The sequence below is a fragment of the Laccaria bicolor genome, genomic scaffold (assembly GCF_000143565.1).
Source record: "Laccaria bicolor S238N-H82 LACBIscaffold_35 genomic scaffold, whole genome shotgun sequence".
In the NCBI taxonomy this organism is placed as follows: domain Eukaryota; kingdom Fungi; phylum Basidiomycota; class Agaricomycetes; order Agaricales; family Hydnangiaceae; genus Laccaria; species Laccaria bicolor.
In genome coordinates, this window is record NW_001889906.1 from 353,232 (window position 1) to 372,310 (window position 19,079).

At 49.5% G+C, this 19,079-nt stretch overlaps 6 protein-coding genes across 6 annotated transcripts; 2 read left to right on the top strand and 4 right to left on the bottom strand.

Moving 5' to 3' along the window:
• Nucleotides 1-545: 545 nt before the first annotated feature.
• Nucleotides 546-2,730, top strand: LACBIDRAFT_393059 (ectomycorrhiza-upregulated GH16 glucan endo-1,3-beta-glucosidase precursor; the record flags this gene model as incomplete). Its single annotated transcript, XM_001886017.1, has 9 exons — nucleotides 546-1,237; nucleotides 1,291-1,647; nucleotides 1,701-1,707; nucleotides 1,761-1,873; nucleotides 1,929-2,078; nucleotides 2,149-2,312; nucleotides 2,374-2,466; nucleotides 2,551-2,632; nucleotides 2,700-2,730. 9 exons carry the CDS (start codon nucleotides 546-548, stop codon nucleotides 2,728-2,730), a joined length of 1,689 nt encoding a protein of 562 aa, XP_001886052.1.
• An 891-nt stretch (nucleotides 2,731-3,621) lies between these two features.
• Nucleotides 3,622-4,644, bottom strand: LACBIDRAFT_191598 (uncharacterized protein; the record flags this gene model as incomplete). The annotated part of the gene is made up of 5 exons (XM_001886104.1): nucleotides 3,622-3,865; nucleotides 3,926-3,985; nucleotides 4,045-4,099; nucleotides 4,165-4,383; nucleotides 4,435-4,644. 5 exons carry the CDS (start codon nucleotides 4,642-4,644, stop codon nucleotides 3,801-3,803), a joined length of 609 nt encoding a protein of 202 aa, XP_001886139.1. The 3' UTR covers nucleotides 3,622-3,800.
• Nucleotides 4,645-6,180: 1,536 nt separating this feature from the next.
• LACBIDRAFT_307492 (uncharacterized protein) lies at nucleotides 6,181-7,879 on the bottom strand (the record flags this gene model as incomplete). Its single annotated transcript, XM_001886105.1, has 5 exons — nucleotides 6,181-6,671; nucleotides 6,736-6,817; nucleotides 6,874-7,364; nucleotides 7,422-7,709; nucleotides 7,777-7,879. The coding sequence occupies 5 exons, from the start codon at nucleotides 7,877-7,879 to the stop codon at nucleotides 6,181-6,183; spliced, it is 1,455 nt and encodes a 484-aa protein (XP_001886140.1).
• Nucleotides 7,880-9,890: 2,011 nt separating this feature from the next.
• On the bottom strand, nucleotides 9,891-10,984 carry LACBIDRAFT_331693 (uncharacterized protein; the record flags this gene model as incomplete). The annotated part of the gene is made up of 3 exons (XM_001886106.1): nucleotides 9,891-10,109; nucleotides 10,218-10,244; nucleotides 10,712-10,984. The coding sequence occupies 3 exons, from the start codon at nucleotides 10,982-10,984 to the stop codon at nucleotides 9,891-9,893; spliced, it is 519 nt and encodes a 172-aa protein (XP_001886141.1).
• Nucleotides 10,985-12,126: 1,142 nt separating this feature from the next.
• Nucleotides 12,127-13,984, top strand: LACBIDRAFT_157448 (amino acid-polyamine organocation amino acid permease; the record flags this gene model as incomplete). Its single annotated transcript, XM_001886018.1, has 10 exons — nucleotides 12,127-12,562; nucleotides 12,619-12,804; nucleotides 12,855-12,945; nucleotides 13,004-13,050; nucleotides 13,097-13,177; nucleotides 13,226-13,318; nucleotides 13,376-13,557; nucleotides 13,619-13,744; nucleotides 13,802-13,829; nucleotides 13,887-13,984. Coding segments are annotated over 10 exons (1,368 nt in total), but the record flags the coding sequence as incomplete, so codon positions are not given.
• A 732-nt stretch (nucleotides 13,985-14,716) lies between these two features.
• On the bottom strand, nucleotides 14,717-18,047 carry LACBIDRAFT_307494 (uncharacterized protein; the record flags this gene model as incomplete). Its single annotated transcript, XM_001886107.1, has 5 exons — nucleotides 14,717-15,502; nucleotides 15,554-16,213; nucleotides 16,268-16,490; nucleotides 16,540-16,729; nucleotides 16,787-18,047. The coding sequence occupies 5 exons, from the start codon at nucleotides 18,045-18,047 to the stop codon at nucleotides 14,717-14,719; spliced, it is 3,120 nt and encodes a 1,039-aa protein (XP_001886142.1).
• Nucleotides 18,048-19,079: the final 1,032 nt, after the last annotated feature.

Consider the following 19,079-nt stretch of genomic DNA (forward strand, 5'->3'; position numbering starts at 1 on the left):
ATACCTCAGCAAAGCGTCAGTTAGAATCACGCAATACTTGGACACCCGTGAATCTGACTTTTTTTCCTACAAGTTTCAGCTTTGACATGCACCGGCCATGGCAGGCATGAAGGCCTTGAGGAATCAATAGATTGCATCCCCGACGGCCCAACTGATTATCTTCCCGCGGGAAGAAAAATCCCAGCTTCGTACTTACCGACCCATTGGAATGCCACCGTATTTCCTCTTCCTCCGGTGAAAAGAAGACCATTTTATGTAAATAAAATGATGCCGATGTCCTGCCTATGGAGCGGTACAGCCCACGTTGGTATTGCATACTCTCCCACCCGGTGACAGCCCCCATCGAACCTACCCACACAATCTTCAAGTTCATCCACACCCGGATGCTAGACCCACCCCTGGCGACAAAAATATCAAGGTAAGTGATCAGAATCTTCTTACCGTCCATCCCTAATTAACTAATCCTCTTAGTCGTTTATAACTGTCTTCCTTCCAAAGTCGTGCACTCACACTTCGAATTATCATCCCCCAAGTTTTTTTTCGCCATGTCCGAAACAAGCAGCAAAATCTCTACCGACAAAACTCCATCCGAGCCTACTCGTCCAAACACAAGTAGCTCCCTCGCAAGCAACCCATTCACCCCCGCCCATCCAAACACAAGCAGCTCCCTCGCAAGCAACCCCTTCGCCACACCCGTCTCCAGCCGCCCCCCCTCCATCATCGCAACAAGCACCCGCATCGCCGGTCCCTCAAAAGTCTCCTTCTCCGAAACCACCTCGAACACCTCAAACTACCTCACAATCCCACCACGCACCGGCACCATCCCCGCCTCGCGCTCAAACCTCTCCGCCTGGTCCTCCTCCTCCCGCCTGAGCAACGTTTTCCCCAAATCCGAGTCGTCTACTACTAGTGGCGTACAGTTCCGCGGAATCAACGATGCTTCAGCCAAACCACCCGTCCCGCGCATGCGCTCACACATGCTCCCGGAGGGCATTGAGGTCCCCAAACCATGGTCCGACGTCAAAAACCCGCGAGCGGCGATTTCCTATTGGATGGTCTACGCGATTGTTTTTATGGGTCTAGCTGGGGGCGCTGTGCAGTGCTATTTCACGTATACGGGCGTAGCGCTTGATAAGCAGCCGCTTTGTCTGGTGATGGAGGAGAACTTTGATAATGAGACGGCCGTCTTTGGACCTGGTGGGACTTTTTTTAGGGAGGTTAATATGGATGGATTTGGGTTCGTACTTTCGAATACGTCTAATTAAATTACTTATCGACAATCTTCCTTAGGAATGGCGAATTCGAAATGACAACCGCATCAACGAACAACTCCTACGTCTCCAACGGGCACCTATACATCGTGCCCACCCTCACATCCGACAACATCGGTACAGCCGCCGTGCTCGATGGGACGGTGTACAATATCACAGACTGTACATTCAACACCACCGCTCCGGACAATGGGTGGATCGATTCAGGGAGTGGAAGGGTGTTCGATTGGGACTCGTATTATCGGAGTTGTAGTGCTGTTAGCAATGCTACGAGTGGGAGTATCATCAACCCCGTGCAGAGCGCGAGGTTGACGACGCAGTTTAGTGCTAGTATTAAGTTTGGGAGGGTTGAAATCAGGGCGAAGATGCCGAATGGGTGCGTAGAATTTTTTTCAACATGGGGAGTGTTGCTGATACCTGTTATTTCAGAGACTGGGTAAGTTGATCTTGTTGTTCTGAAAATTCGTCTGTTAAGCTGTGATCCCGCAGCTTTGGCCCGCTATGTGGATGTTACCCAAAGACAACGTTTACGGTGCTTGGCCTCTCAGTGGCGAAATCGACATTGTCGAATCGCGCGGTAACGGCTTGCGATACACTGCCCAGTACGTCCCATCCAATGTTATCTTCTAGCCTAATACAGATAGTACATTCCTATAGTGGTTCAAACTACGTCAACGGCGCACTAAACTGGGGCCCAACGTTAAACCTCAACGGGGTATCCCTATCCCACTCCTGGTGGACCGAAAAACGCACATCATTCGCATCTGATTTTCATACCTACGCATTGGAGTGGACCGAGGATTTCCTGTACGTTTTTTTCATTCTCCCTTGTTTTCCATGTAATCAATCCTGAGTTTTTGCTTTATCAAATTTGAAGGCGGATATACGTCGACTCCCGACTCCACACGCTCCTAGACATGCGCTTCAACATGCCTTTCTTCCAACGAGGTAATTTCCCAGAGGTCATATACAACGGATCCTCCCGCACTCCCCTCCGGAACCCATGGATCAACGGGACGAGCGCCACGCCATTCGACCAAGGTAACTCAAATCATCTTTCTCGCTCTTTCCATCATTCTTACCTTGATTGAATACGCGCCAGAATTCTACCTCATCTTAAACGTGGCGGTAGGCAGCACGAACGGGTGGTTCCCTGAAGGACAAGGCGACAAGCCGTGGCTGGATCACGCCGCTAGTACGTCTACGTCTTCTCCTCTCCTCCATTTTACTCTTTCCTTTTTTCTAAACCGAAGCATACTTTTTTTCCTGCGCTGCATAGACCCGATGCGCGATTTCCTGAAGAACATCAAGCAATGGTACCCCACGTGGCCTGCAAACGCCGAAGATCGTGCGTTGGTTGTGTATGTGCATTTTCCCCGTCTGATCCTTTCCGGGAGTGTTTGTTACTCACACATTTTTTTTTTGCAGTGACTATGTCAAGATGTGGAAACATTGTTGACCGGGTTTCGTTGCACGCCTGTCATAACGCGTGCCCTTGTTCTTTGGGTCGACTTTATTTATCACGATAGGGTTGGGTGCCATGCACTGCAATCAGACGCTTTAATATGTATTACGACTATGATGCTTTAGACCACAATTTAGCATGGACCTTGCCTTGCGTACGTACTTTACAAAGTTGCAACTAAAATAATCGTTCAATCACTCCTTGAATCGAGCTAAGGCTACAAACCCTCACCGGGGCCCTAGCTTACCCCTTATGTCGTTACGTTCATTAACTTGAAGGTACTAACACTCTAATCATAATTAAATTTCCGTCCGCCCGTGTTGGTGCTTCCTGGTCTTGATCAACTCTACCCTTAATTAAATTTCCTGCGGAACGGCCAGGAACCGCCGCGGGACGGAAGAAAATACTAGTCCAGGGTGGTGGATATAGCGGACAGCAGTCTAGGTTAAGGAGAGTCAAGGAGACATTTCGCAAGTGCCAAGACAAGGGCGGCTAGAGCTGAACTAAGAATAGATAGGTCGTTCGATAATTCTCAGCCTATACGCATCTTAACAAAAAAAGATCAACGGAACCGGCACATCTAGAAACTCATTTACATCAGTGATAAATGGTGAAACGCCGATGTTTGGTACGACATGAAGACGGGGAGTGTCCAAGGCGGCTGGAAAAATTCAAGGCACGTACACCTTACAAAAAAAGCTGGCGCTAAGCAGGGAGAGCTGAGCGCTCAGGATTGCAAAGGTTGCGTTATCGCTGAGCCTCGGCCGCGTCGCTAACGCGGCGACGGAAACCGTGCCTCGAAAAGGCACAGGTGTGTTGTACTTGCGGAAGGCCCGCGTCAAGTGGGACATTTCCTCCTGAAATTCAGCAGAGCGAAAGGTAAATGATGTTTATCTGCAATCGCGTAGACAAACACGACTGTGGATGCCAATGCATGCATTTCAGAGGCCCTGAACAGTTGAACCCCGTATATATCACAACGGATCAAAGTCAGCAGCAGCGCAGCCATGATCTGGACAAGCCCAAGAACATTCAGGGATAAATTCTCTGTTGAAAGCAGCAGCCTAGATAGTAAGATTGTCCGAAATGTGAACAATAGTTCCATCGTCGCAAATAACCTTGAAGCGCACTGGGGGGGTGTTTGTTAGGGAGAGATTCAGGGACAAAAACCTGATGGAGCAGAACGTACGAACTGTGAAGGGCACACCCTTTTCTTTTCGTATGCTGGTAAAGTATATCGTTCCCGAGCCTGCGCGAGATAACAGGGAGGTGAGCAAAGATAAGAGGCATGGGAAGTGAACAACCGACTTCGTGACCCTCGTATCCTAAAGCTGACATCGATATTACCCTGCAGCTGGTTAATCTAAGAAGCACCAACATAAAATTAGGTCGGGCGGCAGGTACTGGGAAACAAGAGAAAAAACGTACATGCCCACTTATCCAAGGGTCTCCATTCAACCACCACTCCGGCTGCGGTCTTATCACTTCACCCAACACTTGTCTCAACTGAGGATCCTCCCGCACGGCTCGCAATATGCTCCGAGATACAGAGCTTGAAAGTTTCTCTTGATTCGTCACGTACGCCATGAACCCCGACCACCCCAGCACGGCAATGGTCAATGCGGAGATCGCAACAGGCCACTTGGACTACAACACTGGATGTAAGAACATGAACGGGCAAATGCATCTAGAACGTACTTTTATTTTTGGCAACTCTCTATATGGTGGGTGTTTGGCGTAGTAAGGCCGCGGTTTTGAGGTAGCTGAGTATGTCTCGACGACGGGCTCGCTTGTTGAAGGCGGAGGTCGAGGAAGTTCTGTAGCGTAGTGCCTAATGCAGCTACCGAGAGCTTCGCGCCTGCACAATGCGCTACGTTGCCTGACGGCACGGAATGCGATTGAAGCCATGAGGGCTATTGGTAGTGAATACTGTTTTGAAGCCCCTTGGCTCGGCCAAAATCACGTGTCGAGTTATCTTTGCTCCGTTCGACGGCGACCACTTTCTTTCCCTCCCTTCATCAAAGTGATGGAATGCCAACAATGTGTTGCAATTCCACCTTTCACCCTTCTTCACGGGGTTCCGGTTAACACCTCTCATTTAGACGCGATAATTTCACCATTCACTCCAAAGCCGTCGTTTGCCAGGAATTAGGTGATATCACGATAGGCTCTAGTAACCCCTTTGCATTCGGCTTGCATTCCACCTCTCATACCCGTGTTGCGTATAGGCACAATCGTACACCCCCAAAGACACTATATTCGCTCTGGCAGGTCCCATTGTGATTGGGACGGGGTGCATCATCGCAGAGGGCGCCGTTACGGTGAACATGAATAAAGGCAGCTGCTAAAACATAGAAGGAAAGAAGCCATGCGAGTAGGAGATGATAACCTCTCTGAATCGGTTGTCGTGCGTTTTCTCTCAAGGCCATTGAACCACTACTCTTCAAGCAAAGCTGAAACGCTACAGACGGCGGCCTTTCTGGGTCCCGTGAGCTGAAGGTTGATTTGATTTCCAGGATTGAGGTGCAAGTAATTCAAAGCCAGAGAGGGTGCTGACCGCCTGCCAAAGGCAGCTCTAGATTTCAACTGTGACTTTTCTTTGGATCTGTGATGAGATTCAAATAACGCCATCATAGAAAAAGTCAACACCTCAAACAGAAATTGGGATGTTGCCCATTGCAAGGTTCGTTCTTCCTAACTGTTATTTTCCATTACTTACTTATCCACGTTCAGCTGGGGCGTCATCTGGCTCATCCATGCTTTCATATTCCTCGCTTTGGGAATCATCGTTGGCCTTGTTGTAAGGCGACTCCTTCGACCTTCTGGATTATGACCTGTCGTGTGATAGGAAAATGCTGAGCAGCAAAAGATTGACTCCTCACTTCCCCCCAGTCCCCGGATCGAAAAAGAACGTTGTCATTGCCTACTGCAACGTTGACTATCCTTGACGTTAACGCGCGTGCGTATTTGCAAGACCACGAAGAAAGAAAATACCTTGTAAAACAACAACGGTACTTCGACTATTTACTTCCTTGACTCCGGATTCGCGTTACGAAACTGATGACAGAATACAATTTTGATCAAATTACAATTATGTTTCTTGACGCGCTGCTCGCCATTGAGGAATCAGAGCTGGTGTTTTACGCCAATTGCTTTGCTGATGATCGAGCTGTCCAATGTGAATTTTTTTTCGAGGTGAACGTATACGACAACAGTAAAATGGTAAGTAAAGAGTCTGATCAATTGATTGTAAGTACTCGGGATGTTACTGGTCTGTTCTCATCAGAAAAATGGGCAGGGGATCTTACAACACTCTTATTTGGAAATTGGAAATATGAAAGAGACGTTGAAGGAGGCTGAATTACAGTGACCAGGCGCGATTGCATACCCTAACAAATTCGTGACTATGAATAAGAATGGTGGCCACCACGCTCGCAACGATGCTTAATTTTGCGAGGTAATCACGTACTCTGTGGCCTCGGGCACCTTCATGGAAGCGAAGGAGTCAAGAATGGGGGACGGGACGGAATACGGAGCCTTCATCAAAAGTTGGCGGACAGGGGTGTAAAGTGTATCCGCGATACTTGCCCTGTTGGGTGGATCTGCCTTCACATCCTCCCTCAGCTTTTTCTTGGTGTCCTGATCGAGGTTTTTCCAGACAGCCAACCCAAAGGTGTTTGCGTCCGGGTCAGATTTCAGGTTGGTTCTGATCTGTGCCGCAATGATCTGCGAAAGCTGGAGTGACCTGTGGCCGTTTGGAGGAGCAGCTTCATAGAATTGCTCCATATCTGCGCGGCAGTCTCGATCGTCTGGCTGGCCGATGGCGGGAACGTCGCTGTTGGTACCCCCAGTTGGGTCATTTCTGGCCGACAGTGCAGCGAGATGGGCCGGCAGATGGTCGGGTTTCAACCCAGCAGCGAGGAGAATCCTTCGATCTGAACGACGATGAAAAGAAAATGGGCATGCGAAGATCCAAGAATTGGCAGAAGAGCAGCTTACCGAAATATTGCAGAACTTCCTGGCCCTCGGCTGTGTGATGGGGGAATATGAAAGGTCCATGATGCGTAGTCAACTTTGGGTCCTAATATGTATTAATTAGTCCTATTTTCTGAGAAGGATTAAAGAGACGATTCCTACCAGTTTCGGAACATTTGAAACGATAAAGGCCACCAGTGGTGGGATGACTAGATTCGTCACGGCATTCACAAAGAATGCTGGGACCGGAAGGGGGAGGAGACTGAGAGCGCGTTTCACGTAGCCATTGATCTCGTTGGCAATTGGGCCCTGCAAGTTGGCTTTAGCCCAATCCGTTACCTTGGATTTGACAAAGTCTGGCAGTAATTTCCAGACGATCTTGAACAAGTCACCCGCTGAGGGGAGGCCAAAGGTTTTGGCATTGTCTTCGGTGCTGTCATTGTCGCTGGCACTGCTATCGACGCCGTGGTTTCGGGAAACAACTCGGACGATCTGAAGCTGGTCAAGGGAACGGCACCAGTTCATCTGCGGATTGTCGGAATAAATCCGCGCGACATGGTACCTCGCGTCGTGCTCTGTGGGACAGGTCTGAGCAACTTTCGGATCGCTAACATAGGCACCGAGCTCGTCGTTCGTCGTGATACTGCTGAGGCCTATATGAGATGGTGAGGAGGGCAAGATCAAAGCGGAGCTGAATGTAAGTGTCTGACCGATTCCTTTTGTAGTGGTCATTTGGACAGAGGGTAGAACGGACTGCAGAAGTAAGGCGGGAGTTCTTGAGAAAGCTTGCTGAATAGGAAGAACCAAGGTCGAAGTGACGATGTCCGAGTCCAGCAGTGTCTTTAAATACCTTTTCAGACGAAGAACCTGATGCCGCGTCACCGAGAGTGTGTGCAGAGAGAACCGTTCACCCGGTGAGGAATATCCGAAGGAGTGGCTGCGAGGAGGGTCAGTGGGGATAAGTTTCTCCTTCAAAGAGCCAAAGTCTCTCACAGGGCCTGCCAAGTATCGATACATCAATATGATGAACCTTTCTGAATAGACATGAGTTGCGAAAGACCTCACCTTCTGACCCACGCCCCGGCGGACTTTTGTGAGTTGCGAATGATAAATTTGGATCCTTCAAAGAGCCAAAGTCTCTCACAGGACCTGCCAAGTATCGATACATCGATATTTTGAACCTTTCTGAATAGACATGAGTTGCGAAAGACCTCACCTTCTGACCCCCGCGCCGGACTTTCGTGAATTGCGAACGATGGAGAATTGTTCATTCCCAGGGGTTCTGCTTTTCCGAGTCGATCAACCAATCCCGTTTGATCGGACTGCATATGACAGGTGCCCCAGCTTGAGATGGAGATGGCTGTGGAAATGCAGTCCCTGCATTGCTCACACTCATCAGACGTGTGCCTTTCAAATTGGGGACCATAAATGACATGACCTTGAGTCCACTCGATCCCTCTAACTCGATCCATTGGAAAAGGGTGTCTGTTTACATAGTTTCCTATGACAAAACATGCGAGAACGAAGACTCTAGTCACTTCTCTGCCGGTAGACGCCTGAGTAAGTGGGCTGTCCTGAAGAAGTGGCCAGAGGAGGGAGCGGGTATGCCATTACGTAGATCCCACCAGGAGCAAATGGTCAGCACGTTGATGAGGGGTTGGATGACGAGAGGCGCGAGAGCGCGACATCCTTTTATTGTGACAGGTGAGAACGGACGGGGAGCAGAGAGGGGGGTGCTTACGGGTACGCGTTCTTTTCTGCGAACCTGTTTATCTCTCGACGATGGGCTCGTTTGTTGAAGGCGGAGGTCGAGGGAGTTCTGTAGCAAAGTGCTGCACAGCGCAGTCTGTTGCCTGAAGGCATGTAATCCTATAGAAGCCACGAAGGCTTCGCTGGGCTACGGTAATAAATAGAGCAAAAACAGATAATAAGGTTTATCAACCAAGTGCTCTTGAAAACGGACGCATCGGCAGTCGAGAACGCGGTGAAGAAGCAGACGAGGTTTGGACATTGAAGATCCAAAGATCCGTAAGACAGCGCAGGTGTGTTCCATTGTCCATACTATATGCACGTCTTCTAAGGCGGTTTCAAGTCGAGTCGTCGACAGTCTGAGTCTATTAGAACCAAAACCTGCACGGTCTTTCAGCGCGTCTGCTATCGCTAAAGCGTGTTTCCCGTTCGTGGTAACGATGTATTGAAACAGTACTTGACTCGCCAAGGTGTTCCAGCAGCGACTCAACACGAGTTTTGTGTTCATTACAGAGCGGAAGCGGTTGTACGCTGTTGTACGGTCGCGATTTGGTCGCGAATCGCGATGATGAGATGCAATTACGTCACGGGGTCTACCCGATCACGCGGTTTGCAGCAATCTGAATCTCCTCCTTCGAAGGCAACGTTCACTCTACGTATTCCAGAAATACGAGTCGCCAAACAGTGCCAGTACTTCTCTTCCTCAAGCAAAGCTGAAACGCTACAGACGCCGGTGGTCTTTCTGGGTCCCTTCGTCCAGGATTGATCATGACTCTGCGGGTAGTAGTTGGAGGCCAATTGGAGGCCGTTGCCTGCCAAAGGCAGCTCTAGATCTCAGCTGTGACTTTTGGAGCTATGATGAACACCATCGCACGAAAAGTCAACCTCTCAGACGCCTCAGTCTTTTCAAAAAAAATCCGGATGTTGCCCATCACGAGGCTCATTCTTCTTGAAATGTCATTTTCCGTTACCCAGTGCCTATCCACGTTCAGCTGAAGCATCATTTGGCTCATGCAGGCTTTCATATTCTTTGCTCTGGAGATCATAGTTGGCCTTACTGCTTCTAAGGCGACTCCTATGACCTCGTGTATTATGACCTGTTACCCCGGATCGAAGAGGAGCGTTGTCGTTGCCTAATGCACTGTTGACTTTCTTGATGTTAACGCGCGTGCGCATTTGCACGACCATGAAGAAGGCAGATACCCTGTAAAACAACAACGGTACTTCGACTATTTACTTCTTTTTACTCTAGATTTGTGTTACGAAAACCGATGACAGAATATAATTTTGATCGAATTACAACTATGTTTCTTGACGCGCTGCTCGCCATTGAGGCCTATTGAGGATTCAGAGCTGATGTTCGACAGCAAGTGATTACGGGATGTTCGCCATTACTACTTATTAATAAACATGAAGGAGATTTTACGGCTTTAAACCAAATTAGGCGGGGTCGCAGCGGGCCTTTTCAATGGGAGTAGCAGGTGCTGTGGATCATGTTTCCTCAATGTTTCCTCGTCGAAGTTAGGCGACTTCTTCCTGTCTCTAGTTCCTTGGTAATAGTTCTGAGTTACTTCGATATCAATTGCGCCAGTCAAAAAACAAAAGAACTTCAAGCGGGATACGTCTTTGCAGCTGGTGCAATAGCCATTCTATTTTTAACAGCATCGTCAGCCATTCCAAAAAAGTATAAAAACCTCGCCAGGATGCGTTTTATGTCTTTCACAACTTGACCTCGGTCTACCACCACCTCCACTCACTGGCATACCCGCCTTTGCGACCACGCTCTGCACCCTCCACCAGTTATCCTCTCCTTCATCTTCAACGGTTCGACATCCAACATCTTCGCGTTAACTTGACCTCGGTCGACCACCACCTCCACTCAAACCCGCCTTTGCAGCCACGCTCTGAACCCGCCCCCTCCACTAGGCATCCTCTTCTCCGAGACCATCTTCAAGGGTTCGACATCCGACATCTTCACACCGGCTTTGCAAGATATGGGCCACGGCGAGCTGCTCAAGGTAATGAAACGAAGTTACTAACTCGCCCAACAGGATTCTGGTTAACATCTCTGGCCGTGAAACTTCAAGGTAACTATGTTGTTCCTTTTTTGTGTATGTCGGGTGTGGTGTGGAGGTGGAGGTGCGCACGGGGTGCTCAAGCGACACAGCGGCTCTGTCGTGACGAGCAGTGGGCGGGGGTTGATCTCGCGGAGTACCAAGTGGAGGAGTCCGTTTGGCGAGAGGCGGCTTACCACGGGGGGCTGGGACGGTACCGACACCGTGAACCAGGGCAGGGGCCGTTGAGCGTTGGCATCCATGTCACCGTGAGGAGGCTGGACAGTCACACGCCTTCGGAGGGGGCGGGGTGCGGTGCTGGGCGACAAAGCGGCTCTGTCGTGACCGGCGGTGGGCGGTTGATCTCGCGGAGTAGTGGAGGCGTCCGTTAAGCGAGAGGCGGCATACCACGGGGGGCTGGGACGGTACCGACGCCGTGAACCAGGGCAGGAGCCGTTGAGCGTTGGCATCCATGTCACCGTGAGGAGGCTGGACAGCCACACGCCTTCGGAAAATCCTTTTTTTCTTCTTTCTTTTTCTTTCTCTTTTCACGGGGGAGCTGGGGCGGTTTCGGCCGTTGACCAGGGCAGGCGTCTTTCTACCTTGCTAGTTCTCTTGCGATCCTAGTTGTAGGACTCGCTGGAAACCAGCAAGCGATGAGAGTTTTGGATCACCGTTGAATAACACCAGGGGGACCACGATGATATATACGTAGCAGTTTGCGCATTGCTGTTATAAACTTCAGCCGTTCGCATGTACTTATTTCAAGACGTAGCCATACCTCGTAACACAAAAAACGTCGAGTTTGCCTGTTCAGCCAGATTTCTTGATCTCTTGTGTAAATTTCGAACGTCACGAAGAGGTTGTTGATAAAGAGATAATAACCTTGAAATCACCGAATCGCTGATAGCATATAGGAAGAAACAAGGCCCCCAAAAGGCCCTGTTATTTGAGTTGATAACCCATCTAAAAAATGAGGTAAGGTTAATCAAGACGACCCCTTTGTATAACCACCCGACAGACCTTTCCGTTGGCTTGTTTTGTTTCGAATACGACAGGCAGGGTGTGAAGGACACATGGAATGACCATAGTATTATGGTGCGGAATCTTGGTCGCATTTCGCCTTCAAATAAAATCTGCGAAGTTCTACGCGAATTGCAGCATTGTGATGTAGAAGGGGCGCTAAAGTTCCTCTATTCCCGACTTGCCAAGTTACACAGTAAACCCACGGCAGCCGCATGCTTGTGATGTTTTGGAATAGAGACATGGATGAAGTGGTTGAAGTGACTGTTTGTGTCCATCAATTTGAAATCACATCTTCAACGACGATGTCGATGAGTGACCCTATCTTCCAGCTATGCTTGGACTATATGCCCCCACAGTGCCCGGCGTTGACGAGATTTAGAGGCAGAGAATAGATTGCAAGTGGATCTACGGAGCGCCTATGGCGTGCGATGATGACATCCTCTTCGTGATTATCAGGTCAACCGGACCTTACATACCACTTGTCACTACTACCCCCACCGTCGAGCAGCGGTCAGGTATGGCCGGAGCTCATGCGTCTTCGTCCTCCCATCCTAGATATGGCTCAATTTCTGAACAACAAGATGCGCAAGTGGGTTTGCACCGCGGCCTCTCAGCACGTCAAGTCCAGATGATCGCCATCGCAGGAACCATAGGCACAGGCCTCTTCCTCGGGACAGGGCGTTCCTTAGCTCAAGGCGGGCCAGCTAGCATGCTTATATGCTACTCCATAGTCGGGTTTATCGTCTACGTTACCCTCCTACTCCTTGGAGAGATGGCAACGCAGTACCCTGTCGCAGGGTCATTCAATGCGTACACTACACGATTCTTTTCTCCGTCGTACGGGTTTGCGCTGGCTTGGAATTATTGGTTCAATGACGCCGTATCAGTCGCGTCGGATCTTACTGCTGCTCAGCTGGTTTTGCAGTATTGGACACCGTGGAATCCTTGGGTTATTAGTCTCCTGTTTTGGTTGTTCCTCGTTTCTGTGAACGCTACACACGTGAAGGCATATGGGGAGCTTGGTACGCGAACCCTCCGCTTTCAGTACAGCCCCTAAACAAGGTCATTTTTATTGCAGAGTACTGGCTTTCTTCCTTGAAAGTGTTCACTGTTATCCTTTTCATCATAGTCGGCATTTTCGTGAATGTTGGATTGAATACCGAACATCGGTTTATCGGAGTCAGTAATTGGCAGATTCCAGGCGCTCCTTTTGTTGGTGGCTTTGGAGGGTTTGCAAAGGTATTCGTTACAGCAAGTTTTGCTTGTAAGTCTTTTTTGGTGGTGTACGACCGCATATATTTACTTTTTGTCTAGTTGGGGGTACGGAAAGCTTGGGGATAACTGCTGGCGAAACGAAAAATCCGTCCAAAAACATGCCTAGAGTCGTTAAGCTGGTCTTCTGGAGGTAGGTTATATTGAGCTCATCAAAAACGAATATCAATACGATTGAAGTGTTTTTACAGAATCATGATTTTCTACGTACTGAGCATCTTGATAATTGGATTGAATGGTAAATAGTCAGCTATCCGATATCATACTGAACTGACTTACTTCAGTACCCTGGGACTATCCAAACCTATCTAACAGAAGCACAACCACTTCACCGTTCACCGTTGTCTTACAATTAGCAGGCTCAAGTAATGACCTTTTTACTTCACCTGATACTCTTACTAACTTCGTCTCAGCTGTCGCCGCGTCTTCCATGAATACCGTCATCCTCACCTCAGTCCTCTCTGCAGGGAATCACGCACTATTCGCAGGCACTAGAGTTCTTTATGGTCCGACCCTCACTTCTACCACAGTGAACGAAATTATTGAACGTTTACTTTCATCAGGTCTTTCGGTGACCTCGCCACCCCAAGCCCCTAAGATATTCTCATGGACCACGCGGAAGGGTGTACCCATTCCAGCCCTCCTATTGACGAGCAGCATCAGCGCGTTGTGCTTTGGCACCAGCTTCATTGGAAGCGGCGTATTGTGGGGCTGGCTCCAGAATATTGTTGGTGTTTCCAACCAGGTCAGTCCTTTTCGTTCTTCCATCTATGTGTCATTGTGAATCAAGCGCCACTGTACCAAAGATTGCGTGGTTATCCATCGGCCTCTCAAGCTTGCGTTTTCGGAAAGCATGGGTTAAGCAAGGACGCTCGTTGGACGATCTGAAGTTCAGTGCTTCCTGGACAAGGGGTTGGGGTCCACCTTTCGTCGTACGTTGGCCACCCTTCTTTGCTTCCTCCATATGTACTCACCCTTTCTGAAAATAGGTTGTAGCTGTATCAACACTCATACTCAGTAAGTCTTTCTTCAACGATTTCCTTTGCAAATATACCTACGTTTCAACTTTTGTAGTCCAAGGCTGGTCATCAGTGATTCCAGAATTTTCACTCGTCGACTTTATTTCGTTCTACATCGAGCTCCCCGTCATGCTCATCATGTTCCTTGCTTGGCTGTATCTCAAGTCTCCGTCATCATCGTCTCAAACCTCACATTCACATTCAAAATTAACGATAATAAGAAACGATGCAGATGCGTCTCAACCTCTGCTACCACAGGAGAGGCTAATAAACACGGACCTCATACCCCATCGAAAACACTGGTACAGCGATCTCGTTGACGTGGATAATGTGGATCTATTGCGAGACGAGTATGTCGATGAGGAAGACGACATTGTTGATGATGAGGAGAGGACGAAGCGGGTCAGTGGGAGGTTGGGAGTGTTGTGGACGGTTTACTATTGGGTTTTATGATACTAATGCATAGATATCTGCACGAATGCATGGACATACTGTATAATAAGCATTGGTTTCTGTTAGTTTGTTGACAATCTGTGTCGTCGAGAAATGAGCAAGGAACAGTTGAGGAAACCAAGGTAATTGGATGGGTATCTCTATGTAGGTTGAACGTTCATATTACTTACATATGTGATTACAAACACGAAGAAAAGGAACCGACTGTGAGATATCGGCGAACGAAGTCAAGGGGTGGGAGATGGGGAGTTGGGGGCTATAAAAATACGCTTACAAGTATGACGAGCCAATGGAATATGAAGATAAAAGTCACAAATTAGAAGAAAAGGCTCACAAAGCAAGCGCATAGATGCTAACCGCCGCACGAAACAGTGCACAGCCAGCAACAAACAAGGTCAGGACAGGCGCCAGACCCTTTACAGGGGGAATTCCTTAATCATCCGTCAATATCCCCTTGACTCCACCACTCTGCGTCCGGCCTCCATCTCTCGCGCGAGCGGTGTGCATCCTCTTTCCTCCCTTATTTGATGGATTCCTGGACCGCTCCCGAGGCTGGGGTGAAGTACACGGTTCTTCAGCAGGTGTTACTGGGAAGGGGTAGTGTTCTTTGTTGGATTGCTGTGAAGGGAGTCGAACGATGGGCACAGGTACCGGGATCTGTTTCTTCCCCTTCTTGCTTTTCTTTGTGCTCCCGTTCGACTTGCTCTTGGTCAAAGCCGGAGGAGCAGGGGGAGGCGATGGTGGGTCGTCCTTTTCTGGTACTGCTGGTGGTGGGAGGGGCCCGGCGGGAGTTGGCGTAGGCAAGGAAGGTTCTACCCAATCATCCTCGATATCATCATCGAATGTCTCGCCTTCATCCTCGGGGTGGAACTGAAGATCGTCGTCGTCAAACGATTCCCCGCCTTTCCTTGGATCGATCTCGATGATGTCGAACCTGGAGTTGGGGCCTGGTGTGACCGGATCAACGGGGTCTTCCTCCGTGTCGATATCCTCACTCTTGCCTCGCTCACTTCCCCCAGGGTTACTAGCACCTGCACTTGAATTTGACGCTGATCTTGAACAGGACTCGAAAAATGGCTCTCCCTCCGCATCTTCCCCTTCCATATCCATATCCAAGTCATCAGGTTCCGATATTGACTCCAATCCCATGTCATCGTCGTCAGAACCTGAAGGCCACGTCGGAGGTTCGTCCTGAATGGAGAAAATAGTCTTTGGAAGCTGCAATTAATAAAGTTAGCGACTTTCAACTACAGAAAGCAAAACACATACTTCTGCAACTCTTTTCTTGAAATCCCACCATTCTGCCTCATCCCGACACAAGAACCCGATGAGCATACTTGGGTCCAATCCGCTTAGAGGCATTTTCCTGACACGCTCACAATGGAAAGTCCTCAGCTCCGTTGCACTGTAAGCTGAACAATAATGCTCCTGAGCTGGATCGAGTCCAGTATCACGTCCACCCCCGAAAGAGATACCATTCAACTCCCGATGGTCCATGTCAGAGGAGGAAACCATCGGAGAGCCAGCTTGACTGGCACTTGCAGAGCGCCATCGACCGTGGAAAGAAGATGGTGACTTGGAGAGGGAAGAGTCAGTCGATGATGTAGAGAACTGTTGTTGAAGGGGGGAGGGTGAAACTGGGGCGTGGTATGAGAAAGTTGAAGAACCTGTCCTGACTGAGGACGGTGAAGTTGGTGCGCGTTGATGAGTTGGAGAGCGAGCATGTCGGTAGTTGAAGCTATCTCTGTCTGACTCGGGTGTTGATTCCCGTTGTTGTCCAGGTGAAGGAGCAGGACGGAGTGGGATGGCAGGTCGAGTGTTGTGAGGGTCAAGGTAGAAGAGGTTGTCTGCCTGAGAGCCGACAAAGTAGTATGATGAGCTGGGACGGCCACCAGCAATGCCCACAGATTGTGGGAATGTGTACAAGAGCTGCGCAAATGACATTAATGATGAGATTTCCAGATGTATGCTCAAAACACATACCTTAATGGTTTCATAATAAATAGGATTTACACCTTCAATACCCAGTCTGATGCCCAATAAGAGGAGTACAGGTCGATGACCCCAAGTGGTAGTTTTAATCCGTCTTGGGGACCGGCTGCTCATTTCTCCATGGGAGACAGCAAAAACGTCGGATTGAAAGAGTGTGCCATCAGTAGCAACGGATACGCCAAGGCCAGACTCAGGGAAGGAATTTACCAGTGTCCTAGAGTCAACATTAGGTTACGCAGTAAACATGGAAGGGAGAAACATACTTAATGGCACCAGCAGCGACACTTGGGCCAAACCACTGCCCAACATCAGTTCCAAACTCTTTTCCAGCCAAAGCCATCCGATGCACACTAAACGGAGCTTCAGGCGCAGGGGTATCCAAGAACCACGTCACGATCTGCACATAAGTCGCATAATCCGCAGTTTGCACAGGATACGGAGGTCGTCGCCAATCTAATCAGGAAGAAAATGTAAGCGCAAAGAGACTGACAAATGAACCAAACACAGTACCTCGTCCCAAATGCATGTGTACAAGTGCATTCGCCAATAAACTCTGCCCAGTCCTCAACATACATCCCCATCCCGTATCACTCGACCACGTCTTCTCCCCACCCCAATTCCACGGCCGCGTCTTCACAGTCGTTGGGCTATTAGCAATTTCAGGGGCAGCATCGCCACACAGATCCGCCAAACGCGTATCCTTGATCGGTGTTGGGAAATGCGAACGGTAAGTCAACCAAATCCTCGAAGTAAAATCAATATAAAACACCGGGGGCCAATTAGCAGCGGGATTGTGAATGTGTTTCGTCGAGCTGGAAGCTTGGGACGGTGACATATCCGTGCTTGATGCAACTGAGGATGTAGAGGACCGGAACGATGGCGGAGAACCGGAGTTACGACGCCCTGGAGGGCCAAGGTTCATTGTGGGCGACCCAGCGCGAACGACGTCCGGGGTGCCAGAGCGCGTTGATGGTGGAGGGGGCTCGTACCCCGGGTGTTGAACACCCAAGAGCCAAATAGGTTCTGAACACTTGTCTGGAAGAGCGTCACTGTCAAGGAGGTATCGCATAGCCTTGTCCAAGTGGCCTTTCCCGTGTTTAGCAGCCGTTAATAGAGCTGACGCTTTGCTTTTCGGCGAGGCAGATGATTGGGATAGTAATGAGGGGAGGGACAAGTCGGTGGTGGACGTGCTGAATGTGTTGGCGAACCATCCAGAAAGTCGGGTTGGGAGGTCGCCAATGCGTGAGGCAGAGGAAGTAGAAGAGTAGAGTGTAGCGTGGGCTTGTAGTTCGGAGGTAGAAATGGCAGGCCGCTCGGAGCGGGTTCGAGGGCGGGGTATATTGACGGGTTCTACAATTACAGGTGGATCATCCATCTCCGCTGTGGTGTTATTCCCATTGTTGTTGGTGGTGTTATTGGTGTCTGGAGGAGTGTCCGATAATCGTTTGGACTTGTCTTCCTTGTCCTTCTCCCTGATTCCGAGAAATTTGCTGCCTTTGCGAGGGGTCTTCGTTGGCGCCGTGGTAGGTTCCGGAGATGCAAGGGCGGAGCTTCCGCTGGCGAGGCTGCTTGTACTTGTGCTTCCATTAGGATCCATCAACCCTTTCGCCCGATCACGAGTGGACTGCTTCTGAAGGAATTTGGGAAGTTTGGATGGGGCATGATTCGGAGGCGGTGTAGACGGGGATGATTGTCGTGAGTTCTTGTTTGACATGAAGAAGCAAAAGTAAGGGGCTGAGGAGGGATCGACAATTAGCGGCTGTATGTGCATACCACAAGATAGCTTACTCGTTAACGTAAATGAGGTTGAGTCGTGGAGGGATCCTGCTACCTCGTGGCTCAACTTGTGAGGTTTGACTTGAAAACGGTCTAGTCAGTAATGGGACGATGATGGAATTCAACGGTGGCAGGGTGCTGCGAAGGATGTAAACCAGCCAGGGATACATGAGTAGAACGATCACGACGGAGTGATGGTCATGTGTCCGCCAGCAACGGTGTAAAATGTATGAGACAAAACCTCACCTTCAAAACACAATTGATGTAGGATGAGTCGTTGCGTCGAGCCTCTCCTGGCGATGGCTACGACAAATGAGCAAGCTCGTTCGAGTGGTGGCGAAAACTAAAGGACGTATCAGTCAGCATCGTCAAAGTAAAACACCATCAGTACGAATCAAGAATAAGAGCAAAGACATGTAGCTCAACCGCCAGATCCGTTACACAACTGCATGAAACACCTCCTATAGTCGAAATCAGGCTACTTCCGTAAGCACCCCGCATTATCTTCATCCAGCATCTCCCCCAAACTAACAAGATCTCAATCCGGAACGAAGCAACGACAACCTACCTTCAATGGGGGCCTTGGTTTTGTAAACAACGCAGCGCCAAGTGCCTTTTGAGGATCAAAAGTGGAGGATGTCTTCCTGCCTGCCGAGATAGTTGAAGAGAAAGGTTGAGGATCCGAGGAAACTGCAGCGTCAGCGCGGTTATTTATGTAGAATCGCGCATCTTGCACAACGCAGGAATGTTCTCACCAACCCAGTGACAGCGAATACGCCAAAATCGTCGATGTTCGGATTACTTAAGGTTCGGGACACCCCGTTTCTAGGCTGATGACGTTTTCTCCTGCTGGATCACCAGCTAAAGTGGTGTGGAGAGAAAGGTCAACAAGGCGAAATAAAAATGTGAGCCTATGGGGGGGGAGTATACGTGGCGGAAGGGGAATGGGAGACGGTGAAAATGGTGGGTTGGTCGTCGCCCGTGACAGTGATAACCTTGTTTGGATGTTTGTCATGACACAACCGCC